The sequence below is a fragment of the Caenorhabditis elegans genome, chromosome III, assembly GCF_000002985.6.
Source record: "Caenorhabditis elegans chromosome III".
NCBI classification, from domain to species: domain Eukaryota; kingdom Metazoa; phylum Nematoda; class Chromadorea; order Rhabditida; family Rhabditidae; genus Caenorhabditis; species Caenorhabditis elegans.
Window position 1 is genome coordinate 10,969,668 of NC_003281.10, and position 22,303 is coordinate 10,991,970.

Here is a 22,303-nt window from a genome sequence, read left to right on the forward strand (position 1 = left end):
ATTGAAAAAAGTAAGATCTATAAAATGTACTGGATACCCCAGTTTTTTTTTCAAATTTATTAATCAGATCAAGGGTAGGCGGCAATTGCCGTTTTGCCGGTTTGCCGATTTGCCGGAAATTTTCACATTTAATGTATTACTATTATAATTAAAATTCCATGTGCTTATTCCTAATTTTCCCACTAACCTGATTTCCGGTCCAACGTTTCTGCTTGAACGCCTCTGAGCCCGGGGGTGCTCCACAGGTCTCATTTTGCTCCGAGCCGCCCGTTACTAATGCCGAATCTACTGGAAAAAGAGCATTTCAAGCGTAAGTACTCTTTACTATGGAACTTTTGAGTTTTCGGCAACTGGGAAATGAAAACAAATTGTCGATTAAAAATTATTTGGAGTTATCACAAATTTGGCATTTTAGAAATCTCAGATTTTTGCACAAGTTTTTTTTTAATTTTTGGATTTTTTGCAACTTGAAAATTTAAAAGTTGGCAAAAAACTTCGTGAATAAACGTTTTAAAAGTTTCTGAAACTGGAAGTTTTGGCAGAAGCTCGGTAAACCAAAATTTGCCGATATTCAAACTGTAATAGCAAAAATCTTGAAATTTTTAAGATTTTCGACATGTCTACATCTTGAAAATTTCAAAATTCCAACAATTTTAAAAAAACCCAAAATTTTTCAGTCCGAAAGCACACCCGCTACCTGACAATCCACCGAGTCGTTGAGCAGAAAAGTTGGCATCAACTTGCCTACGAGGACCGGCTCCGGCGGGAAAGCCGAAAAATCCCAAAAATCTGTCGTAAACAATTCCTAAAATGGCACGTTGAGCAACAGGAGGCCAAGAAAAAATTCCGGCGGCTCCGCGAAAAAAATCGCGATGAGAGCATTTATGTGGCCAAGTTATGGTACTACGTGCTCAAGAAGCATCCATTGAAGCCACGTGTTGAATGGAGTTTTCAGAGGGTTCATAAGTAAGTCAAAGTATTCGAGAGGAGTACAAAATCGAGTTTTCCAGGTTGAGCCCGAAAAACGAGAGAATTGCTCAAGAACTGGAGGAGCTCATGGATTGTGCGGAAAGATACGCGTTGATAGAAAACGTGGCAGATGGGTATCAGAAAAGAGTAAAAGATGAGCTCGCAAGGTTGAATAGTGAGTTGACATAGTGGTTTTTGCTACATGGCCTAGAAAACGCAAAACTCGGCCAGCAATTTATCTTTGATTTATCATGTCACATCTTTCTGAAACATTTTGAACATTGACTTGCGATTGTTTTAAGGGCGATGGCCGAGTTTTTTATATCGCGGCCACGTAGAACCAATTGCTCTGAAAGGCTTGAAGCTGTTGAACTTTATTTTCAGAAATCGAAAAATACCATCATCACGTCAAAAACAACCGTGAAATTCTTCTTCGATCCCAGTCATTAGCCGCAATGAAAATTCGCATATTTTTCGAAAATCGGTATTTAAAATTCTAAAATTCTAAAATTTATCGGCAACTCGAAAAATCAATTTCAGAAAAGGATTAATATTCGAAGTCAACGAGCTAATTGACCCGGAAGTCGGAAATATTCCAATCAAAAAATTCCGAGAGGTTACTCTGACGAAGGTCCTGGAATTCTCACAGGAAATCAATATGAAGTGAGTTGCTAGTAAGGCTCCCATGGGCCTGACGCCTGCTTGAAATCTACCCGCCTCACTCCGGCCTTTCGCCTATTTTCTGCATTTTGACGTGAATTTTCTGATTCCTATCAATTTTTGAAAATCAAATGTTCTTGTGAACTTCAGCATAAGGCGCGTATTGAGGCGAGAGGCAGGCGTAGGTCGCCTTAAGGTCTGGCAGACAGGTGTTTTAAAACCTTCATGGAAGCTCTAGTTGCCAGGCATCGCCGAAAGTTGCACATTTTTCCAGGTTGCTCAAAAAGAATTGGAGGGATGAGAAAAAACGAAATATTGTTCAAAATTGTATTGTTCAAGAGACGACAAACGCGGCTTTTGGCACAATTCAGGCATATTTGAAGACCTTAAGGAATAAGGTAATTACCTTATAAAGATTGCCGAACGAAACGAAGACAACCTACGAATTTCAGCCGGCGTTTCTCTCCATCGACTGTATGATTGTGGACCGTAAGCTATGGGTGAATTCGGAGCAAATCCGACTTTTGCTCAAAGAGCCCATAAGTGTCATGTGTGCTCTAGAGAATGTCCGCATGTCGACTGAAGATTGTGAGACGTGGCAAGAAGAGGCAATGATATGTGTGGAGGTGTTGTCTCATGAGCTTATTGTGCATCATCCTTTTATACAGCCCTATGCGTTTTTGATCGATGATTATAAGGTATTGTGGGGGGTACCTTTTTCCTCAAAATTTTAGTTTCCCGCCAAACTGGGAATTTCTGACAAAAAGTTCTCAGAAAATTTGAAACTTACCGCCAATTTTTTCTCAGAGGATTTGAAGTTTCGCCAAAATGTTTCTCTCAGAAAATTTGAATTCCCCGCATAAATTATGTTTCTCAGAAAATGTTCTCTCATTAAAATCTGAATTTTCCGCCAACATTTTTCTTAGAAAATTCAAATTTCTCGTTAAATGTTTTTCTCAGTAATAATTTTAATCTGTAGTAAAAATTTTTTCCTGGGAATATTCGAATTTCCCGCCAAAATTGTGTTACTGACATGATTAAAAACGTGCTGACGTCACATTTTTCTGGGAGAAAAATTCCCGCATTTTTTGTAGATCAAGCGGCAATCAGACAGCCTGACACCACGTGCTATATTTGAAAGAGGACCTTAAGAGAAGGTCACCTCAAAACTCAGGAATTTGAAAATAAAATTGGAATTTACCGCCAAAAAATTTTTCAGAAAATTTGAATTTCAATTCCAGGTCTCCCCAAAGCTCACCGAAGAAGAGCTAATCAAAATGTACGACGACTCCACTCATCTTCAAATTAGGCTCACCAAAGCCGTCAAACTTCTCACCATCCGATGTTTTGTGCTTCGTCTGGAAAGTGTCTGGTCAGAGGTGGACCGTCGGATCCGGAGCTTCAGAAATCAACTGAAAATGGCTATTCGCAGAAAGTTTACGACGTAAGTACTGGGATCCGACATTATCCTACACTAAATTTTCAGGCTCTTGAACAAGTTGCTCCACGACTTTCGAAAATACGACAGAGCCCTGCAATACCGGTCCATAGACCCGTCCATGATGCTGAGCAACAAGGCACAGGTGGACTTGATGCTCCAAAATGAGATCGGAGACAGTGTCAGGCAGTTCGTGGAGGTTTATGATAAAGTTTTCGAGATCACCCAGCACATTTCTCTGGACACCTCCCAGCTGGATACACTACTTCAGCTTGCCTCTCTCCGGCTTTCTCTTCCCCAGTGCATCAACGACCACGCTCACTTCTTCCAGAAACGGATTTCTACGTTTTTGCATTTTGTGACAGTAAGATTTGTGATCAAGTCTGTGAATCAAAGAATTTAAAATTTCCAGAAAAAACAGTCAAAAGTAATGTCAAATGTACAAAAAGCCATGGAAAAGCTGAAAATCGTCCAAACAATGGGTAACCCCCAGGAAGTGGACAACTACCTGACACAAATGGCCAAGTTAAGGCCTATGTTGGACAACTTGATTACGGAAATTGAAGACCTGAACAAGTTCGAGACAGCGGTCGATATTCAGGTGTCGGATGTGACAAAAATGAGACATTTCGTAGGAGAAATCGGGTCACTCCAGAGTCTTTTTGAGGCGACCAGTGGGTATTATAAGCATGTTAAGTAGGTGGAAAATGGAGGGAAAATAAGAGCCCAAATTCAAAGTTTCAGCGCATTTTTCGAGTCTCGTCGGACGCTGGTGAACATTGATGCTAGCCGAAACTTCATCGATCAGTTCACAATTCAATTATCGATTTTTGAGAGCTCTCTGACAACTCATAGAGCCGCCAAGCATTTTATTGCATATGTATGTTTTTATCGCATCGCATCGATAAGGGAAAATTCAAGTTTCAGGCCAGAAATGAAGTGGACGCCTTCAAGAAAAATTTCGCGGTAGCCGAGGTTATGTCGTGTAGGAGGCTTCTGGATGCTCACTGGTTGAGGATGTCAGAGATTGTTGGTGAGTGATTTATTGTATTTGTTAGGTGTAGGTTTAGGCTTATGTTAGGTTTGGTGCCTATCTTTTCGGTGAGCTATGCTCCAAATTTCAGGCTTCGACCTAACTCCATATGCCAATAGCTCCATCGCCCAAATCTGTGAGCTGGGCCTTGAAGCCCATCTCCAGCAGCTCAAGCCAATTGCATTCTCTGCGGAACGTGAAGCCACCGCAGCCGATCAGCTTCACGCGATTGTCACATTTTGGAGTCAAGAACCTCTTGAAATGCGGTGCTATGTCCAATGGAAGCTCTCGTTGGCGTTGAAGCTCAGCGAGCTGCACCATCGAGTTCAAAACGATATAAACACATTGAAACATATGACCAACGTTGAACAGATCACTGATGATTCTTTGCCGTAAGAATGGACAAGGGTTCCACTAATTATTAATATTTTAGGCAATGGATAGAGTGGACCGCCCGTGCCGAGAAGATCCTCAAGGCTTGGTGTGAAACTCAACAGAAATGGATGAGGGTCGCCAATATTTTTGTGACATGCCGGGATACCTTGCAGGTTCGGGATTTTTTTGCGAAAATTTTGAAAACAAAAGAAACAGTCTCCAAAAGTTTTCGTAAATTGCAGAAAATTATAAAAAAAATGCCAAAAGTTGCTAAAATTTCTCGAAATTTGTCATTGCCGAACTCATTTAAAATTGGTCAGAAACTGCGAAAAATTTTTGAAATTTGTCAAAAATTGATAAAAAATTATCGAAGAAATGACCAAAAAATTTTAGAAACCCACAAAATTGTAATTCAGAAAGAATACGAATTACTGCGGACCTGCGCGAAATATTTCATAAAAATCGAGCGGAACGTTCTAAAAGACGAAACAATCTATCGAGTAATGCAACTTCCACACCTTCCTTGCTGGATCCAAAAAATCAATTCAATGGTTTCAATAATAATTCAAGGTGTTCGTGGACTTCTAGACGGTATGCGAATGAACAATGCTCGGCTGTGCCTCTCATCAGAAGTTCATTTGTTGAACCTTTTCTCAACAACTTCTATAGAAACCCGTTTGAAATTGCTTCTAAAAGACTGCTTCCCATCTCTCAGACGGCTTTGTTTCAACCGGAGAAATCAGCTGGAAATGGTGGATCTTTTGGAGGAAAAGGTTACTGTAGACCTCACAAAGTCAGAAATCGAATCACAGGAGCCGTGTGAGCTTATTCGGAGCATCGAACAAGCTTTTGCATCAAAGTTGACAGATGTGAGTTGGCGGAGATTGTCTTAAAAAATTGTATTAAAAAAACAATTAGATTATCACCTACGAGCGACAGGATCGATCGAAAGCGGCGAGCCGCGTTGGAGCAAATGTGGCGGAGCTCATCGAGACCCGGCAGACACTGGATCCTTTGTTTTTGAGCAGAGTGGTATGCTGTTCTGGGTTACAGTAGACTTGAGGGGATAAGTGTGGGGTAGGGGCTTAGGCTTAGGCTTAAGCTCAGGCTCAGGCTTAGGCTTCGGCTTAAGCGTAGGCTCAGGCTTAGGGTTAGGGTTAGGGTTAGGCTTAGGCTTCGGCTTAGGCCTAGGTTCAGTCTTAGGCTTAGGTTTAGGTTTAGGCTTAGAATTAGGCTTTGGCTTAGCAAAATTAAAATAGGGTTGCGGTTTTGTAAAGTTTTGAACAGTTATAGTGCTGTAGGTTATCGAAAGAGTATGGGAATCGTAACTTTAGGTTACTGTAAAATTTTGAGTGGGTACTTTATAGTTATTTTCAGGACAAAACGTACATTGTTCAGAATAAGATTGCAAGATTACAATCACTGGTTTGATGGATATTAGAAAAATGTCTATGTAGTTTTAGTCTGCCTAGCTTAGTTTTAGATTAGTTCTGCACTAATCCTATTAAAAGAGCATGAGGTGAACTAATAATAGAGGTAACCCCAGTTTTGTTTTTCAGGAAAAAACCTACTACATCCAGCACAGAAGCGTTCAACGGCAGTCCCTGCTCACAGTTGATTTCGTATATTCTACTGAAATTAATCGTTTCATCCCTAGGTCTCTTGCTGACTCCTGGAGCAGTGGGCATATTGTGCTCTTGATTGGAGAAATGTGCTCAACGCGGTCATTTGTGCTCAGGCTCGCCAATTGTATGTGCTCCAACTTACGGATAGTAAATTCCCACCAGCTCCTGGAGCCGGCGTTTTTGGAGCGAGTCACCAAGGGTATTGCGATGTCGAGCTGGTTTGTGCTGCTGGAAAACGTTGATCTATTGGACTCTCAGTTGATCTTCAAGCTTTTCAAAATCCTTGCAAGCCAGGTAACATCCTTTCCAAGGCTATTCCTGTCGTCTACTGATGAGATCAAGAATCAACTGCCCACTAACATTGCAGTCGAGCATCTCGGAGTATTTCACGAATTTGTTGAAGTTTCTCCGGCGTTTAAGTTTGAGACAAGCCCCTTGTCGAGTGTAAGAACCTCTTCAATCCCGAAACTTCCGGCTCAACTGGTTTCCACTGGTCAGCCACCATCTTCACCGCATTCAGTGCTCTTGGAGAAGATTGGAGCCAAGATTCGCAATCGGTAAGAAAAAATTTGGGCTTTCAATAGTCTTCAAGCCTAACTATTTGAAAATTAAACAAAATTAGGCTAAACACCTAGATCCTACCTACATCTAGACCTAGACCTAGACACCACAATTTTTTAACACCCCGAAAATCTGAGGAAAAAGTTCGGAATCAGTAACCGTATTTCCTCTTTTAGTCTTGAATCCCTATACACCAATTGAAAATTAGTTTTGCATGTAAGACAACTAGGGGAAATAGCTCCGGAACATTTCTCTGAACGCTGAAATCTCTCCCTTCAAGACCCAGAATTTGTCATCCAAACACCTATGAATTTAGTCAAAATGAATAATCTCTCTGCTCAGCTATCGATTGTTTTACAACATGGAGGTTGGAGACTGACGAGTCTCTTCATGATTAGCATGATTCTCATCATCGCAGGTGGCGGTTTACCGGATAGCACATACTGGTTTGGTTACTCACTTATATAGGGGCCTGTAGATACGCAGCAGACAGTGTAGGGGTTCCGCTGAATGTGACAATGACTCTTCGCCGATGACATGGAGACGTCTCATGTGACCGTGAACCGGGAAGGGTCACCTTATGTCTAGACCAGATAATTGATACACCCGGAAATAATTTTCGTTCCTTTTATTCGAGAGAACCCGAAATATCAAAAATAAAAAACAAACGTTTTCGAATTTTCAGAAAAGGCGAAAAAACAGAAGACGAAAATTGACAAATGTTAGACGAAAAAATAAAATGTTAGACGAAAATTGAAAGTACGTAGGCCTTCATCTTGTATGATTAAAATACCTAAAAATTTTTGCAGGGAAATATCCGGGTGCGTTGGCTCATTGGCAAAAGAGACCCTGAAAGAAACCCTCCAAAACTTCCCGGAGAAAATAATTTGGGTCTACACAGATGTCTTCGTCCGAGACCAGATGGTCACTCGATCCGACGAGTTTGCAGCTACCCAATCAGGAATCCTTTTCGAAGTTCTGTCACCTGCCACCACCGGAAATGGGGGATCCGACAGCGAGCGGAGCTATCACTCCACAATTTCCACTAGCTCTGTAACCATCAACACTATCGTGGTGTTCTACGGATTCTCCGAGTTCTGGAACATTTTTCCGTTTATTTCACCGTTATTCCTCAAGAAAGATGGATACTCTGCTCAAACACCACCGTTTCTCACTTTGGATGATGGAAGTACTTACTGGCCGCAGGAAAATGTGCAATTTTTGATGTGTATACCGGATGAGGAGGGATTTCATTTGAACACTGTGAAAAAGTTTGATATCCCGTTCCATGTGGTTAATGAGAACTTGAAAATGGATGTGGCAAGGAGCTGGCGGAAGGTTTGGCACAAGAAGTACACCGAGCTATTTAATGTGAGTTATGGTGTATAGAAAATTTTAATTCCCTCTAAAATTTTGGCAGAAATTTTGAATTTTTGCCAAGAATTTTTTTGGAAAACTTTAGTTCCCGCCAAACTTTTTCTTATAAAATTTGATTGAATTCCTCACAAAATATTTTCAAAAAATTTGAACTCCAAAAAAAATTGAACAGAGTTTTTTTTCCAAAATATTTGCGTTACCTGCCAAAATGTTTATTGAGAAAAAAATTTTACCTGTCGAAATTTTTTAAAAAGAACATTTGAATTTCTGCTCTCGTAAAAAATTTTCTCAGAAAATTTCAATTTCCGACAAAACTTGGGCTCTTGGCAAATTTTTTCTTAGAAATGTTGAATTCCCGCTACACCTTTTAGAGATAATTTTAGTTTTCGCAAAAAAATGTTCTTATGAAGAAAATTTGAATACCCGCCAATTAAAAATATTTGAGAGACCCAAAATGTTCATAGAAAATTTGAATTCCCGCCAAATTTTTTCCAAAAGATTTGAATTTCCGCAAAAATTTTCGGAAGAAATTTTAACTCCTCTCAAAATTTTTCTCAGAAATATTGAATCCTCGCTAAATATACCTCAGAAAATTCAAATTCCCGACAAAACTTGTGCTCCCACCGAATTTTTATTAGAAAGTTCAAATATCCCGCCTATTTTTTTTTCGAAAAATTTGAATTCCCGCTAAAACTACTATTACATAGATCAAATTTTTAGAAAATCTCGCTTGTGGAAATAATGGACGAACTTGTGGATCGCATTCTTTCACCAATGGCTTCCCATTTCAAATCCACGTTTCTCTGGCCCTCCACTCTATTTCAAGTCATTTATCATGACCTTACCGAGGTTATTCCGACTTCTCGTATCACGTCAGTAAATGATACGCTACGGATTACTGTAGTATTGGCGACTGCAAATTTTATATCAATTTTTGCCGATGATCAGGGAAAAGTGGAAAAGTACATGGGACGAGCTCTTGGAGCAATTCGAGAGAAGCTGTCCATTCAGATGCCTGATGATATTTGTAATTGGAAGATTTCTTATCAAGACGCCACAAAACTTGTCAGATGGGAGGACGAGCCATTTTGTCAGAGCTCTATTGATAAGGACAGTGCAATTGGAAATATTATGGTGAGTTTTATAGAGACTTAAAAAAAAATTGTGCAATCCAACCCCACCCCACTTTCCAGATAGTCACACCAAACATGGATCGCCTTCTGTTCTACAGCATCCGCCTTCTAGCTTCAGGCCACAATATTCTCGTCCACGGCCCTCCGTACTCCAGGAAAACCATGTTTGTTAAGATGATCTCCAAGTTTTTAAGCTCAACGGTTGGAGATTTAACTGTAGAGTTTTTATGGCTGGATGGAAAGTCACGTGTTGGAAATGACGTGGCTCAGAAGAAGTTTGCAGATGTCGTGGGCACCTGTGAGCGGGCTCATCAGAGCAAACAATTGGTTAGCTTTAAAGAAAATAATTTGAAAAGTGTTTAAAATTTCAGTACATAGTAATCGACCGCTTCTCATTCACGGAGCCTCTTCTCCCGATCATTGAGTTCTTCGTCGATCACAAGACCTACTGGAAGGACGGGAAACTCTGCAATTCTGATGCTCAAATCCGAATGATTATAATAACTGACGAGGAAGATTACGCGTGGCTTCACAAGACAAAGGCATTGGCTTCAACTTTTGTTGGGATTGCGATGCCTGCGTCGACTAAGTTTAAGGATCAGAAACCATTGGTGCAGAGTTTGATCGCCGCGAATTTTACAGCAAAGTAATTATCATTTTATTTTAACAAAAAGTGGGGAAACTTGGGCCAATTTTGGATAACGTTCTATAGTTTGGGCTTCGGTCAGGCCTTGGCACAGCCTTTGAGTCTGTCTGCAGGAATCAAAGTAAAATAGTCCAAAAAGTGGTCAAATCTTGAAACATCCAGTTTCGAGGTCTCGCCAAAGTCTGGCATTGAGCTCCAAAGCTCCTATCAAAAAATCAAAACTTTTACAAAATCTTTCAGATTGACTGATTTCTTTCTATTACAGAATCATCCCATTCATTTTTTTTTCAGATCATTCAGCTCCGAGTATCATCACATTCTGGAGTCATTCTCGTCGTGTATTGTGGAAATTGTTCGCAAACCTTATGTGGTAAGAAATTGCATGGTTCCAAGATCTAACCAATTTCCAGGAAAACCTGTCTTCAATGGCCCTAGCTACCCGCCTTGCCAAATCGTTCTTCTTCGCCTTCCCCGACAACTGCCCGGATCCGGATGCTCTCCTCCGACTGTTCATCCATGAGTCGGCACGAGTCATCGGTGATGCAATAGATCCTATTCACCGGGCGACATTTGCACAACAGTTCGAGACCTTGATAGATGAGAATTTTAACACAGCATTTCAAGCGATCCTCAAACACATCGCTCAAATCTCGGAAGAGGAAGAAGAGGAAGAAGGTGTCGAAAAGAGGATGACTGCTTCACTTGACATGTTTGATTTGATCTATTCGGAAGTAGATGCTCACGATGTCGTCGATGGGCTAGCTTATGAACCAGTGGTGGATAGAGTTCAATTCCAAAGGAGCATCGAGAACTTTCTCTTCGAGCATCACAGAAACCACACAAAGGATCGTGTCAGGCTATTCGTTGATTGGGAAACCAGCGGATGGGTTCAGAGAGTGATGAGAGTGATCCGTCAAGCGTCGGAGCATATGGTGCTCACTGCTCCGCCGAATAGTGGAAGGACTCAGGTAGTGAAGGCGGCATGTGTAGCTTGCAATGCAACGGTAGGTAATTTTATATAATTTGATTTTAATTCAATCAAGAAAAAAGTTGAACTCACATTTTAAGATGATGCACATGCAAGTTGACGCTACCTGCTACGACACCTTCATTTCAAGATGGGAATATGCATTGAGCCGCGCTATAAACATCATCGCAAATACGAATCAGCATGTCGTGATCCTTGTTCACCTCGATTTTTGTGTAAGTTTCGTGGAATTTTTATTAGATGCATAATTTGTTCAGTACGAAAAGGTGGAGCCGAGATGGATGGAGCAGATCAAGTTATGGATTGAGTGCCCGAATACCCAGCATTTGGTGTCTGATGAAGTAAGTGACAGGGAATGATTTAGCCTTGATGGGGTTTAAACGTTGTGCAGGACGTTTTTTTAGCCAAACATTTCTTCACACAATTGTTTTATTTCACAGTCGAAAAATGAGAAATTTAGCATTTCATAAAACTGTAACCCTGATTATGTGAGATGAAGCAAAAGTTCAAAACAAAAAGTTTGAATTCAGATTAAGTTCAAAAAAGTCATAGTTGGCAAATTTTTTATATCCTGTGTTTCTGAAATATGACTAACCAGAGTAGTAAACTCAACTTTTCCGATGTTTGAAAAATTTTGCTCAATTCCCAGATGTCCGTAGCAAAATGATATCAGATTCTTACAGTTGACAATTTCAGTTTTGAATGACATACATTTAAGTTAATCAACCTCGGAGTTTAACCAAAGTTCAAGCTTCTGCTAACATTTATTTTATTGCCTCTTTTCCTTTTAACACATAGTTTCAACTAATTAAATTAAACTACATTCTCTTTATTCTCCCCTCTTAATGATCCCAACCTAATTCAGCAACTTCACACAATGGGTGAACAGTTAATCGAGTGCGAAAAGAATTTGGCTACACAAATGCAAACTATTGGATTACGACTTCCGGGGCAACGAATGTGCAAATATCTCCCTGTGGAGACCCTCAAGGAGCCACAGGCTTTGCGAAAAGTTTTAGAAGCACGGATTTTCGATGCACTTCATGTCATGTTTCTTGTGGATCCGCAGTTTAAGACAGACTTCTCTTGGTGCACCATTTTCCATGTCCCGGTACTGTATTTGTCGTTTTTTCTAAACTATTTTTTTTCTAAACAACTTTTTACAGACAATCGAAAAATCAGAATTACTATCAAAAGTTTCAAAGATAATTTCGGATTGCAAAGTTGACGAAGCTGCTCAGATAATAGTGTCCACTTTCTTTATTGTAAAGAAGTATCTTCAATCAATAGGAATTGCATTGTATGGTACCGTATTTAGTCAGCTGTTTGAAGTTGCTGATTGCTTTCAAATTGTGTTCAGGGAACAGAAAAAGTGAGTTGATTAGAGGGCCCACTCCTCGGGCAATGGCGCAGTACTTTAGACAGATTCCCTTTTCATCAGATCCTCTAACTTATTCAGATGATCACAGAAACTTTCAAAAATTTGGTAAAAAAACACAATTTTTATGTCTTGTTATGGCTACTTAACTGTTCTGCAAACCAAGCCCCCGCAACGGCAGCTACTTTCACTTTCCGTATCTCTTAGTTTCGCCTCTTTGTCTATGAAAAACCGACGTAACCGAAGGAGATTCATGTGTACTGTGAGAAGAAATAAAAGAGAAAAAGAAGAAATTACGCAAGATTGAAATGAAATCTGTTTATTTGATCGGAAGAAATAAATCTGACATTTACTTTCTGCGGGTTCCGTCCTCGAAGAAGACTCCTCCGTCGATGGCGCAGTACTTTGGACAGATTCCCTTCTCTCCGGCACCTCCAGATTGTCCTGGCTGTCCTGGGGCTCCTGGGTTTCCGTCGGCTCCTGGCTGTCCTGGGGCTCCTGATGGTCCCTTTGGTCCTGGGGCTCCGGCTTGTCCTGGTCCTCCTGGTGCTCCTGGGGATCCAGCTGGTCCTGGTGGTCCTTGTGGTCCGGCTTGTCCTGGGGCCCCTGGAGAAGACTCGGATTGAGCGTCGGATCCTGGTTGTCCTGGGGCTCCGGCTTGTCCTGGGTTTCCTGGGGCTCCTGGGGCTCCCTTTGGTCCAGCTGGTCCTGGGGCTCCGGCTCCTGATCCTTGTCCGGCTTGTCCTGGTGCTCCGGCATCTCCTTGTGGTCCTGGGGCTCCTGGGGCTCCAGCTGGTCCTTGTGGGCATGGCTTGCATGGTGGTGGGGTGATTGGCTCACATGGCTGTGCTGGTGGGCGTCCTGGGTTTCCTGGAAGTCCAGCTGCTCCTGGACGTCCTGGTCTTCCTGGCTTTCCTGGGGTTCCGGCTGGTCCAGCGGCTCCTGGAAGGCAGCATCCAGAGCATGATCCTCCTTGGGATCCGGTGTTTCCGGTCTCAACAGCCTCATCGGTTCCATATCCAGCTTGACGGGCGAAACGGGAAGCGTTCTTTGGAGATCCACGGATGTGGTTCACCTCAGCGAAAATGTCACGAGCAGAGTGCTTGCAGAACTTGATCTCATGGTTGATCTGGGTCTTGATTCCGTCAACATAGTTGTACACCAATGGAAGGGTGATGCACAGCTGTAATATTTTCAGTTCAAAGTTTGGTAGCATTTAAACAATTTATATAAACTATTCTAGAAAACTAGTGGGCACTGTATCCTTTGCAGAGTCAAAGTCGGAGATAACGTACCGAGAAAACGGCAACAACCGAGAAGGTAACAGCCGAATAGGCGACAAAGCGGTAAGCCTGAAGACGTTGCTTCTCGTCCATTGCTGAATGAGATGATCCAACTGACGTTCTGTCACTCTTAACCCGTTCTTTTATACCCATACATAGAGTGTAAAACGTTTTGATATTGTAATAGGACAGAAGAAAAAAAAATGGAAAAAATCGTAGAAGAATGGCACTTCTTACAATATGGGTCATCGCAAACAATTTTGTGTGATACTTGACAAAAGAAGGAAGTCAAAAGTCAATGACTATGAGAAGAAGTCTCAATGAAATTAGAGGAGGAACATCCTAATTGATATATTGGAACGGTAATGCATTTTGGGAGTTCATTTTTAAAAAGTGGAGTAGCGTCAGTGGGGAAATTAATAAAAAATCATTTCTATGGTGCCGAAAAGGCCAAGTATCATAGTAAAACTTCAAAAAAAGTATAGTTCTGTCGCATATTTGATGCAAATTGAGATTTTTTTAATTTTCAAAACAATCATATTAAATCTAGATTTTTTATTGAATTTTATTACTATGTATCATATTTGGTTTTTTTTGAACTAGTGGAATTTCCCCGTATACGGTACTCCTTCTTCAAGCCTTGAATTGATTGATTTGGAAGTAATAGGCTACCGTATTTCCTCTATTGTAGCTTAAATGGAGCCTTCTCAAAACCTCTTAGTGGCATGTTGATAGGCAGGCAAAAGTTTGTTAAATTTTCTTTTAAGATAGAATAAGCTTGACATTTTATGGATCAGATGGTTTCAAATCGAGTTTTTTGTCATAAAATTATCTTCTACATAGAGCTCTTAAAAGTTAGTCTTTCGTGCGAAACTAATCAATGAAATACGGTAATAGATTTGGACTAATATTTATTAGTTGAATCTACGATATTGTTTCTTTACTATGTTTCATCAATTTGCTTGTCATTGGCATCAGTACTTTCCGTCTAAAACCAGATTACATTTGAAGCTTATTCATTAATAACTTTAAGAATTCCTTTACACCAATAAATTGAGAGAGAACGCGATTTTTAGCTGTGATATAGTATTTTGATTGGTTTTTGTAGTTTCCCGATTTATACAATAAAATCATGGTAAATTTTTGCCAGATGAGGTTTCAAAGCAATTACAAAACAATTTCAGAGATTCAGGGTGTCACTACCTTGTGACACATACAACCAGCATTAATCCCGATAGAATATAAGTCGTTTATTGGGATTATAAGTTGTGTTCTTACAATTTTTACTTTGATATAATTAAATAACTGACGTATTGCTTCGTGTTGTATTAATTATGCTTAAATAGATTTCCAGTTTCAAAAACCACAAGTAATAAGACCTGTCAAATAAATTCTTTAAAGAAATTGAAAAATTGAAATGAAATGTTTTTATTCGATTAAAAATGACTAGACGGTAAAGAACTAAATCTTCCTGAGTGTTTACTTTCTGCGGGTTCCGTCCTCGAAGAATACTCCTCCGTCGATGGCGCAGTACTTTGGACAGATTCCCTTCTCTCCGGCACCTCCAGATTGTCCTGGCTGTCCTGGGGCTCCTGGGTTTCCGTCGGCTCCTGGCTGTCCTGGGGCTCCTGATGGTCCCTTTGGTCCTGGGGCTCCGGCTTGTCCTGGTCCTCCTGGGGCTCCTGGGGATCCAGCTGGTCCTGGTGGTCCTTGTGGTCCGGCTTGTCCTGGGGCTCCTGGAGAAGACTCGGATTGAGCGTCGGATCCTGGTTGTCCTGGGGCTCCAGCTTGTCCTGGGTTTCCTGGGGCTCCTGGGGCTCCCTTTGGTCCGGCTGGTCCTGGGGCTCCGGCTCCTGATCCTTGCCCGGCTTGTCCTGGTGCTCCGGCATCTCCTTGTGGTCCTGGGGCTCCTGGGGCTCCAGCTGGTCCTTGTGGGCATGGCTTGCATGGTGGTGGGGTGATTGGCTCACATGGTTGTGCTGGTGGGCGTCCTGGGTTTCCTGGAAGTCCAGCTGCTCCTGGACGTCCTGGTCTTCCTGGCTTTCCTGGGGTTCCGGCTGGTCCAGCGGCTCCTGGAAGGCAGCATCCAGAGCATGATCCTCCTTGGGATCCGGTGTTTCCGGTCTCAACAGCCTCATCGGTTCCGTATCCAGCTTGACGGGCGAAACGGGAAGCGTTCTTTGGAGATCCACGGATGTGGTTCACCTCAGCGAAAATGTCACGAGCAGAGTGCTTGCAGAACTTGATCTCATGGTTGATCTGGGTCTTGATTCCATCAACATAGTTGTACACCAATGGAAGGGTGATGCACAGCTAAAATATTCCATATTCAATTAACTAAAATGTAGAGTGCAAAGAATTCAAACTTACCGAGAAAACGGCGACAACCGAGAAGGTAACAGCCGAGTAGGCGACAAAGCGGTAAGCCTGAAGACGTTGTTGCTCCTCCATTGCAATAAAGATGGGCAAGTGCGCGTTTTACCCGTCCCCACAACCCCATTATATAGTGTTCAGTTCCGTTAAACTGTATTGTATTAAATTTACACTCAAACTGTAATGGGTGGAGAGTGTAGATTAGGTTTGCAGAGTGTTCAGAAATCGTTTGTTCCTTCTTTTTCAATTTTTTTTTCTCAAATAGTCATTTTAGTTGCGCCATTGGCATTGAAGATGCCGGGGAAAATTGGAGAATTAAAGAAAAGGAAGTGATAAGGAAGTAGCTGCCAGCCAGCGACAAGTGACCATGAACTGTTGTGATGGTTGTGTTCTGAAGGTTATAGAAGTAGATTAGGTTTCAAATTAGTCTGGTCAAGTGCTTCAGTCTCATTTGATGTCAATCTTATAGAGTCGACTAGGGCAAGAAAAAACAATCGGAGTTTCTCGAGATGTTCTGAATTTTATGGGATTGAAAACACATTTGTTGAGTTCACATATCTCCAACTTTTCAAAAGAAAAAAGTATAAAACTGTGATTATTTTCTTGCCAAGCTTTGCTTCATGAAAATACCTAACATAAGTTTAAAGTTGTGATTTATTAAGCAATTCTAGTCTATTCAAAATACAGACCCACCGGATGTCAGTTGCTGTAACTTTCAACTGAATAGAATTACATAATTTGGACAGTATTAGAACTAGAAAAAGTATTCGGCAACATTTTGATAGTCAAGAGTATTTTGCTAACTATCACAGTTTTTGGGTTATGCATGTTTAAACATTTCCCCATTTACGATAATAATTGTTTTATTCAAATCAAGGCCTTTTCTTGGATCAAATGGAATATCCAAGGATTTTTCATGCAACTTGCTTATCAACTAAATACAACGACACCAGTTTATTCATACTTCACAAGAAAATAATTAGTAAGAGAATTAACCCTACACTAATTTTCAACACAACTTGGGCCATTCCTTTTTTGTATAATAAAAGACTCTTTACAATAATTTCTTTAGCTTCATCAATTAACCATTCTAAAAAATTCAAGCGCCTACCGCACAAGGCGCTTCCTTTCAATTTGTCCGTCTTTATGTGGCTACTTAACTATTTTGCAAACCAAACACCCGCAACGGCAGCTACTTTCACTTTCCGTATCTCTTAGTTTCGCCTCTTTGTCTATGAAAAACCGACGTAACCGAAGGAGATTCATGTGTACTGTGAGAAGAAATAAAAGAGAAAAAGAAGAAATTACGCAAGATTGAAATGAAATCTGTTTATTTGATCGGAAGAAATAAATCTGACATTTACTTTCTGCGGGTTCCGTCCTCGAAGAAGACTCCTCCGTCGATGGCGCAGTACTTTGGACAGATTCCCTTCTCTCCGGCACCTCCAGATTGTCCTGGCTGTCCTGGGGCTCCTGGGTTTCCGTCGGCTCCTGGCTGTCCTGGGGCTCCTGATGGTCCCTTTGGTCCTGGGGCTCCGGCTTGTCCTGGTCCTCCTGGTGCTCCTGGGGATCCAGCTGGTCCTGGTGGTCCTTGTGGTCCGGCTTGTCCTGGGGCTCCTGGAGAAGACTCGGATTGAGCGTCGGATCCTGGTTGTCCTGGGGCTCCGGCTTGTCCTGGGTTTCCTGGGGCTCCTGGGGCTCCCTTTGGTCCAGCTGGTCCTGGGGCTCCGGCTCCTGATCCTTGTCCGGCTTGTCCTGGTGCTCCGGCATCTCCTTGTGGTCCTGGGGCTCCTGGGGCTCCAGCTGGTCCTTGTGGGCATGGCTTGCATGGTGGTGGGGTGATTGGCTCACATGGCTGTGCTGGTGGGCGTCCTGGGTTTCCTGGAAGTCCAGCTGCTCCTGGACGTCCTGGTCTTCCTGGCTTTCCTGGGGTTCCGGCTGGTCCAGCGGCTCCTGGAAGGCAGCATCCAGAGCATGATCCTCCTTGGGATCCGGTGTTTCCGGTCTCAACAGCCTCATCGGTTCCATATCCAGCTTGACGGGCGAAACGGGAAGCGTTCTTTGGAGATCCACGGATGTGGTTCACCTCAGCGAAAATGTCACGAGCAGAGTGCTTGCAGAACTTGATCTCATGGTTGATCTGGGTCTTGATTCCATCAACATAGTTGTACACCAATGGAAGGGTGATGCACAGCTGTAAAGATATTTTGATTAGAACCTGGCTGAAAAACTTGAAAACTAACCGAGAAAACTGCGACAGTGGAGAAGGTAACAGCCGAGTAGGCGACGAAGCGGTAAGCCTGAAGGCGTTGTTTCTCGTCCATTTTCAGATGAGGTGTCTAACATGTCATTGATGATTCCTTTTATACCTGCGCTAGCCTAGCCCAACCCCTTATACAGTTTTACACACTCTTTTGTGTAACCCCTTCCTTCTCCTCTAGAGAAGTGTCCCTGAAAAAGAAGAAGATAACCGATCGTAAACACTTCCGCATTACCTTACTGCATGATCATACCTATCTGAAGGTCATGATACTGTCAACTTACAACTTTCAGAGAACTAGTAGCAGAAGGCACACGGCTAAATGAAGCCCTTCACACCTGCGAACAAATTGAAAAACTCGCAGAAATGGGGAAAGAGGTGGATATTGAGGCTGTGCAGCGGAGAATTGTGGAGAAGGAGACCATGTTGTCCAAGATGAATCGGGAGAGAAATACCAAAGGCGCTCGAATGGAGGTGCTCTCCGAGCTGGTTGCTGTAAAGGCTACCAATCTGGAAACCATGAGGGCCGAGGAAGCAGCGTTGAAAACTACGGTAGAAGCAATGGTTTCGGTAGGCTTTGAGTTGAGGGATTTGAAAAATCAAACATGTTTTTTTCAGGCACCACAAGAAGAATTCCGGAAGTGTGTAGAAGAGCTGCTCAAGTTCTCAAATACAGACATCAAAACTCTATCGAAGATCACAAAGCCTTCAGTGGGAATACGTTTGTGCTGTGAGATGCTTCGCACTATTTTCGAGCCGAACTTCAAGCCAAGTAGATTTTTCAGCGCTTTCAGAATTGCTTCAGGTACTCAAAATAATTGTTACAGAACGGCACGCGGCAGAAGCCTGGACGGAATCCTTAAAATTTGTGAGCGACAAGGCGTTTTTCATCAAGCTGGCCACTTGTGACGCGGATATTTTGACGGTGGACCAGATGAAGGTACTGAAGAAATACGTGGATCGAGCCGAGTTCAACGCAAACAAGATCGAACACGAGTCGGTGGTGTGCGCGTGTCTTTGCCGATGGATCGGAGCGTTTTTGGAGTTGGCTTGGTGAGTTTTTGGAGGATCTTCATAGAGATCTTGAGAGAAGGTCCAGAGATTTTCGGGCTTTAAACATTTCAGACAGGCTAATAAATCCCATGATCCTCAAGACCTCGGAGATCCTAGAAAGACAAGGTGTCGGTTCAGAGTCTCTGGAACTTCTTCAAAGGTCCCGGGGCATGGGTTGTTCTATAAGATAGTTTGTTCGAAAGATCCGAGGGGCCTGCGTTTTCAGGGCCCCCTCAGGATTTACGGCTTTCTTCTTATCTAGGCTCGCCTGCAGATTCCATCCAGGCTTTTTAGGGAATCTGGATAAAGCTGTGACACCTCCAGGCTGTTCAGAAGCTCCGCTTTGTTTTAGTCGCCCTGGGGTCCCTGGAGGTTCATCTCATCTTGGTGGTCCTGGGTCTTCTGGGATGTATTCGGATTAAGCGTCGGATCCTGTTTGTTCCGAAGCTCCGGCTTATCCTGGTTTTCTGGTGCTCCAATTTTTAAGCCCATTCATTTTAAGCCTAACACCCAATCCCAATTTTCCAGCACACTTCGAGTAATGGAAGAACAAGTCGAGGAGAGCAAGGAGCTCCGCGAGCACATTCGACAAACCGAGGTGCGGTTCGAAAACGAGTCCAGCGAAATGCAACAGTTGAAAAGCGATGTGGAAAAGGTTTGCGCTCAAAATCTCTCATATTCCGGGTGTTTCGCAATCCCCGTCCATTCCCCTTTTTCTCTGCATCCCCTCCTCTTTTCCCAGCCTCCATCTCTGCCTCCTCCCCCAACAGCCTCTCCCATAGCCCCCAGCGGAACCCATGACATGTCTGCTACACTCCTTACTGCCCCTATATAAACAGCCCCTACCCGCTAGTATTTCGTTCTTCCGAGAACATATACTAAAATTGGAACAATACAGAGAAGATTAGCATGGCCCCTGCGCAAGGATGACACGCAAATTCGTGAAGCGTTCCAAATTTTTCGACAAATTTTGAATGCCTGCCTGCCTTTACCTAGTTTTAAAAAATTGTTCCAGCTAACCGTCCTCATTCGGGAAAACGAACAAGTTTTGGCAAATGACCGTCGTTTGTGTGACTACCGCCTGAGAAGTGGTGACCTACTTGCCGCCTTGGAGCCACATAGAAAACGTTGGAAGAGCCAGTTGAAGCAAAATGAGAAAAAGCAGAAGGAGCTGGTTGGTAACACGTTGCTCTTCGCAATTCATCGAGCACATTTGCTTTGTCAGGAGAAGGCGGTCACTTTGGTGAGTTGAAACTGGTGTTGAATGATGGTAGTAGGTTTTATGATACTTTTTTTTTAAATTGGGCGGACTTTTGAGATTTTGAAAATACTGAATATTTGTGCATTATATGCTTAAATTTAAATGCTAGTTCCACCGTAGTCGACCGGCAAAAATTGGTGGCCGAGTTATCCACTTTTTGCGGCCGCAAAGCAAAGTAGGGAAATTCACCAAAAAATGAGGATTTTAAAAAATTAATTTCCTATGTTTTTTGCTCAAAAAATAAAATTTTGAGAACAAACAAATTGCCAGCCGAGTTTTCCTTTTCGCGGCCGGGAAGCCAAATAAGGAAATGTTTTCCTAAGGCTTCCACGTAGGCGTTAAAACGCATGCCTGTCTTCATGTGAGCGCCTGCCTGCCTGACCATAAGGCGACCTCCGCCTGCCTTTCGCCTGAATACGCGCCTTATGCTGTAAGGCATACGTCAACTTATGTTTTATTTCTTAATTAGATTTTTTTAACAAATTGATAGTAATGAGAATAATTGAAATTTAAAAATTCACGTCAAAATTCAGAAAATAGGTAAAGTCCTGCGTAAGGCGAACAGGTTTCAGGCAGGCGTCAGACCCTAGAACCGTGCCTGCCTACCATGAAAGCCCAAGTTTTCCCAAAAAATCTGTATTTTCTTCCAGATTTGTGTCTCTATGTGCACTTCCCATTTGACCTCGCAAAATGTACAATTCGATTCCTCTATGGCTTCCTCCTCAAACGTTATCAATCGGATCCTCCGTACCCTCAAATCCTCCCGTCGTTTCTGTCTTTTCCTGTCTACAACTGACTCACTGCTCCAAAACGTGCGCTCAGTGCTTCCCGGTGCCACATATCTCGACATTAGTCCACCGCTAACGTGGAAGGAACCCCAAATGGCCGTGTCACTTCAGAAACATGTTTATTCGATTGTTCCGACTGTATTCTACAATTTGACAGAGGTGCCGCCTCCCGAGATGTATGAGATTTTAATGAAAAGTGAGGAGAAGGAGGTGTGCTATCACAATAAGCCTCTCGAGCTGCCCGATGACATTTTATTCGTGTTTGTGGCCAAGAATCTGGGGCATATACCTGATCAGATACGGAAATTGGTAAGGTGGCCTAGAAATTTTGGGGGAAAGTTCGGCCATCGATTTTGGAGCCGGACTCAAGAAATGGAAACGTGATCGCCTCGGTGGCCTAGGAAACAGTGAAACCCCTCCGCCTTTTTGGGGTCTAGACGACCGTGGCCTACAAAATTTCGAAGCATTGGAAAAGTTCGGCCACCATTAAATAATTGAAAAAGCCTAGAAATTTCCAGAAGTGTTTAATATGAAAATTACTAAAAACATAGGGCAGTCCTAGAAACTCCCAAAATTTAGAGCGGGAATTTTTTCAAACTTTCTCTAAAATTCATATTGAAAGAAAGTTAATTTGTAGCTTCAGTGACCGTGGCTTAGAAATTTCAAGAAAAAACTCGGCCACCAATTTCCTATTTACGCGGTTGTGGCTGAACAACCCTCATATCGTTGCGAGACCCACAACTGCTTCTAAATTTCAAATTTCAGATGGAAGTAATTGTGGTTTCAATCCCATTGGAACCTATCGAAGACAGAGAGAAAATTGAGAGGTATTTTTGGGTCCCACCACGAAAACCATCTTTAAAATTTGCAGAAACGAGCTATCAAGCCTTCTTGGCGAGTTCACCGCCGCCGACATTCTCGAATCTCGTGATTTGACTAGAAAAGCCATGCAAATTGCGTCGGCCTTTTGACATTTTTCGGAAGTTTTTGAAAATTCAATAAATTCAAATATTTGTACTTTCGAGCACAATAAAAATTGATCAGCTTTTAATTTTTTTTTCTGATTTATTTATTTATTTTAGGCTTAGGCTTAGGCTTAGAC

At 42.3% G+C, this 22,303-nt stretch overlaps 4 protein-coding genes and 5 non-coding genes across 9 annotated transcripts; 4 read left to right on the plus strand and 5 right to left on the minus strand.

Moving 5' to 3' along the window:
• Nucleotides 1-276: 276 nt before the first annotated feature.
• dhc-4 (Dynein heavy chain linker domain-containing protein) lies at nt 277-22,249 on the plus strand (the record flags this gene model as incomplete). Its single annotated transcript, NM_001351931.2, has 35 exons — nt 277-310; nt 678-966; nt 1,011-1,144; nt 1,354-1,453; nt 1,510-1,632; nt 1,904-2,027; nt 2,082-2,327; nt 2,871-3,073; nt 3,116-3,431; nt 3,480-3,763; nt 3,812-3,947; nt 3,995-4,100; nt 4,192-4,492; nt 4,534-4,648; nt 4,892-5,344; nt 5,394-5,507; nt 6,035-6,657; nt 7,471-8,032; nt 8,759-9,172; nt 9,232-9,498; nt 9,543-9,817; nt 10,109-10,187; nt 10,228-10,821; nt 10,886-11,020; nt 11,063-11,146; nt 11,671-11,916; nt 11,972-12,177; nt 18,393-18,669; nt 18,718-18,871; nt 18,927-19,152; nt 19,681-19,807; nt 20,168-20,395; nt 21,064-21,510; nt 21,967-22,028; nt 22,073-22,249. 35 exons carry the CDS (start codon nt 277-279, stop codon nt 22,170-22,172), a joined length of 8,184 nt encoding a protein of 2,727 aa, NP_001338793.1. The 3' UTR covers nt 22,173-22,249.
• W05B2.9 lies at nt 6,996-7,079 on the minus strand. Its single transcript, NR_003436.1, has one exon. It is a non-coding gene; the product is annotated as a small nucleolar RNA W05B2.9 (small nucleolar RNA).
• On the plus strand, nt 7,014-7,079 carry W05B2.10. The gene has a single exon (NR_052721.1). It is a non-coding gene; the product is annotated as an Unclassified non-coding RNA W05B2.10 (non-coding RNA).
• W05B2.11 lies at nt 9,995-10,144 on the minus strand. Its single transcript, NR_052722.1, has one exon. It is a non-coding gene; the product is annotated as an Unclassified non-coding RNA W05B2.11 (non-coding RNA).
• Nucleotides 11,503-11,615, plus strand: W05B2.12. Its single transcript, NR_052723.1, has one exon. It is a non-coding gene; the product is annotated as an Unclassified non-coding RNA W05B2.12 (non-coding RNA).
• On the minus strand, nt 12,472-13,586 carry col-92 (Nematode cuticle collagen N-terminal domain-containing protein). The gene is made up of 2 exons (NM_067007.7): nt 13,479-13,586; nt 12,472-13,366 (listed from the first exon to the last, which is right to left on the minus strand). The coding sequence occupies exons 1-2, from the start codon at nt 13,557-13,559 to the stop codon at nt 12,533-12,535; spliced, it is 915 nt and encodes a 304-aa protein (NP_499408.1). The 5' UTR covers nt 13,560-13,586; the 3' UTR covers nt 12,472-12,532.
• Nucleotides 14,885-15,942, minus strand: col-93 (Nematode cuticle collagen N-terminal domain-containing protein). Its single transcript, NM_001382993.2, has 2 exons — nt 15,837-15,942; nt 14,885-15,779 (listed from the first exon to the last, which is right to left on the minus strand). Exons 1-2 carry the CDS (start codon nt 15,915-15,917, stop codon nt 14,946-14,948), a joined length of 915 nt encoding a protein of 304 aa, NP_001370098.1. The 5' UTR covers nt 15,918-15,942; the 3' UTR covers nt 14,885-14,945.
• Nucleotides 17,141-18,206, minus strand: col-94 (Nematode cuticle collagen N-terminal domain-containing protein). Its single transcript, NM_001382994.2, has 2 exons — nt 18,083-18,206; nt 17,141-18,033 (listed from the first exon to the last, which is right to left on the minus strand). The coding sequence occupies exons 1-2, from the start codon at nt 18,161-18,163 to the stop codon at nt 17,200-17,202; spliced, it is 915 nt and encodes a 304-aa protein (NP_001370010.1). The 5' UTR covers nt 18,164-18,206; the 3' UTR covers nt 17,141-17,199.
• W05B2.8 lies at nt 20,012-20,113 on the plus strand. Its single transcript, NR_002649.1, has one exon. It is a non-coding gene; the product is annotated as a small nuclear RNA W05B2.8 (small nuclear RNA).
• Nucleotides 22,250-22,303: the final 54 nt, after the last annotated feature.

What these genes read in the sequence shown, in the direction of transcription:
- col-92 (NM_067007.7), bottom strand. Translation starts at nt 13,559, where the DNA reads ATGGACGAGAAGCAACGTCTTCAGGCTTACCGCTTTGTCGCCTATTCG. An exon ending in CGGTTGTTGCCGTTTTCTCG is followed by an intron (nt 13,367 to 13,478) that starts GTACGTTATCTC and finishes AAAATATTACAG; the next exon opens with CTGTGCATCACCCTTCCATT.
- col-93 (NM_001382993.2), bottom strand. Translation starts at nt 15,917, where the DNA reads ATGGAGGAGCAACAACGTCTTCAGGCTTACCGCTTTGTCGCCTACTCG. An exon ending in CGGTTGTCGCCGTTTTCTCG is followed by an intron (nt 15,780 to 15,836) that starts GTAAGTTTGAAT and finishes GGAATATTTTAG; the next exon opens with CTGTGCATCACCCTTCCATT.
- col-94 (NM_001382994.2), bottom strand. Translation starts at nt 18,163, where the DNA reads ATGGACGAGAAACAACGCCTTCAGGCTTACCGCTTCGTCGCCTACTCG. An exon ending in CCACTGTCGCAGTTTTCTCG is followed by an intron (nt 18,034 to 18,082) that starts GTTAGTTTTCAA and finishes ATATCTTTACAG; the next exon opens with CTGTGCATCACCCTTCCATT.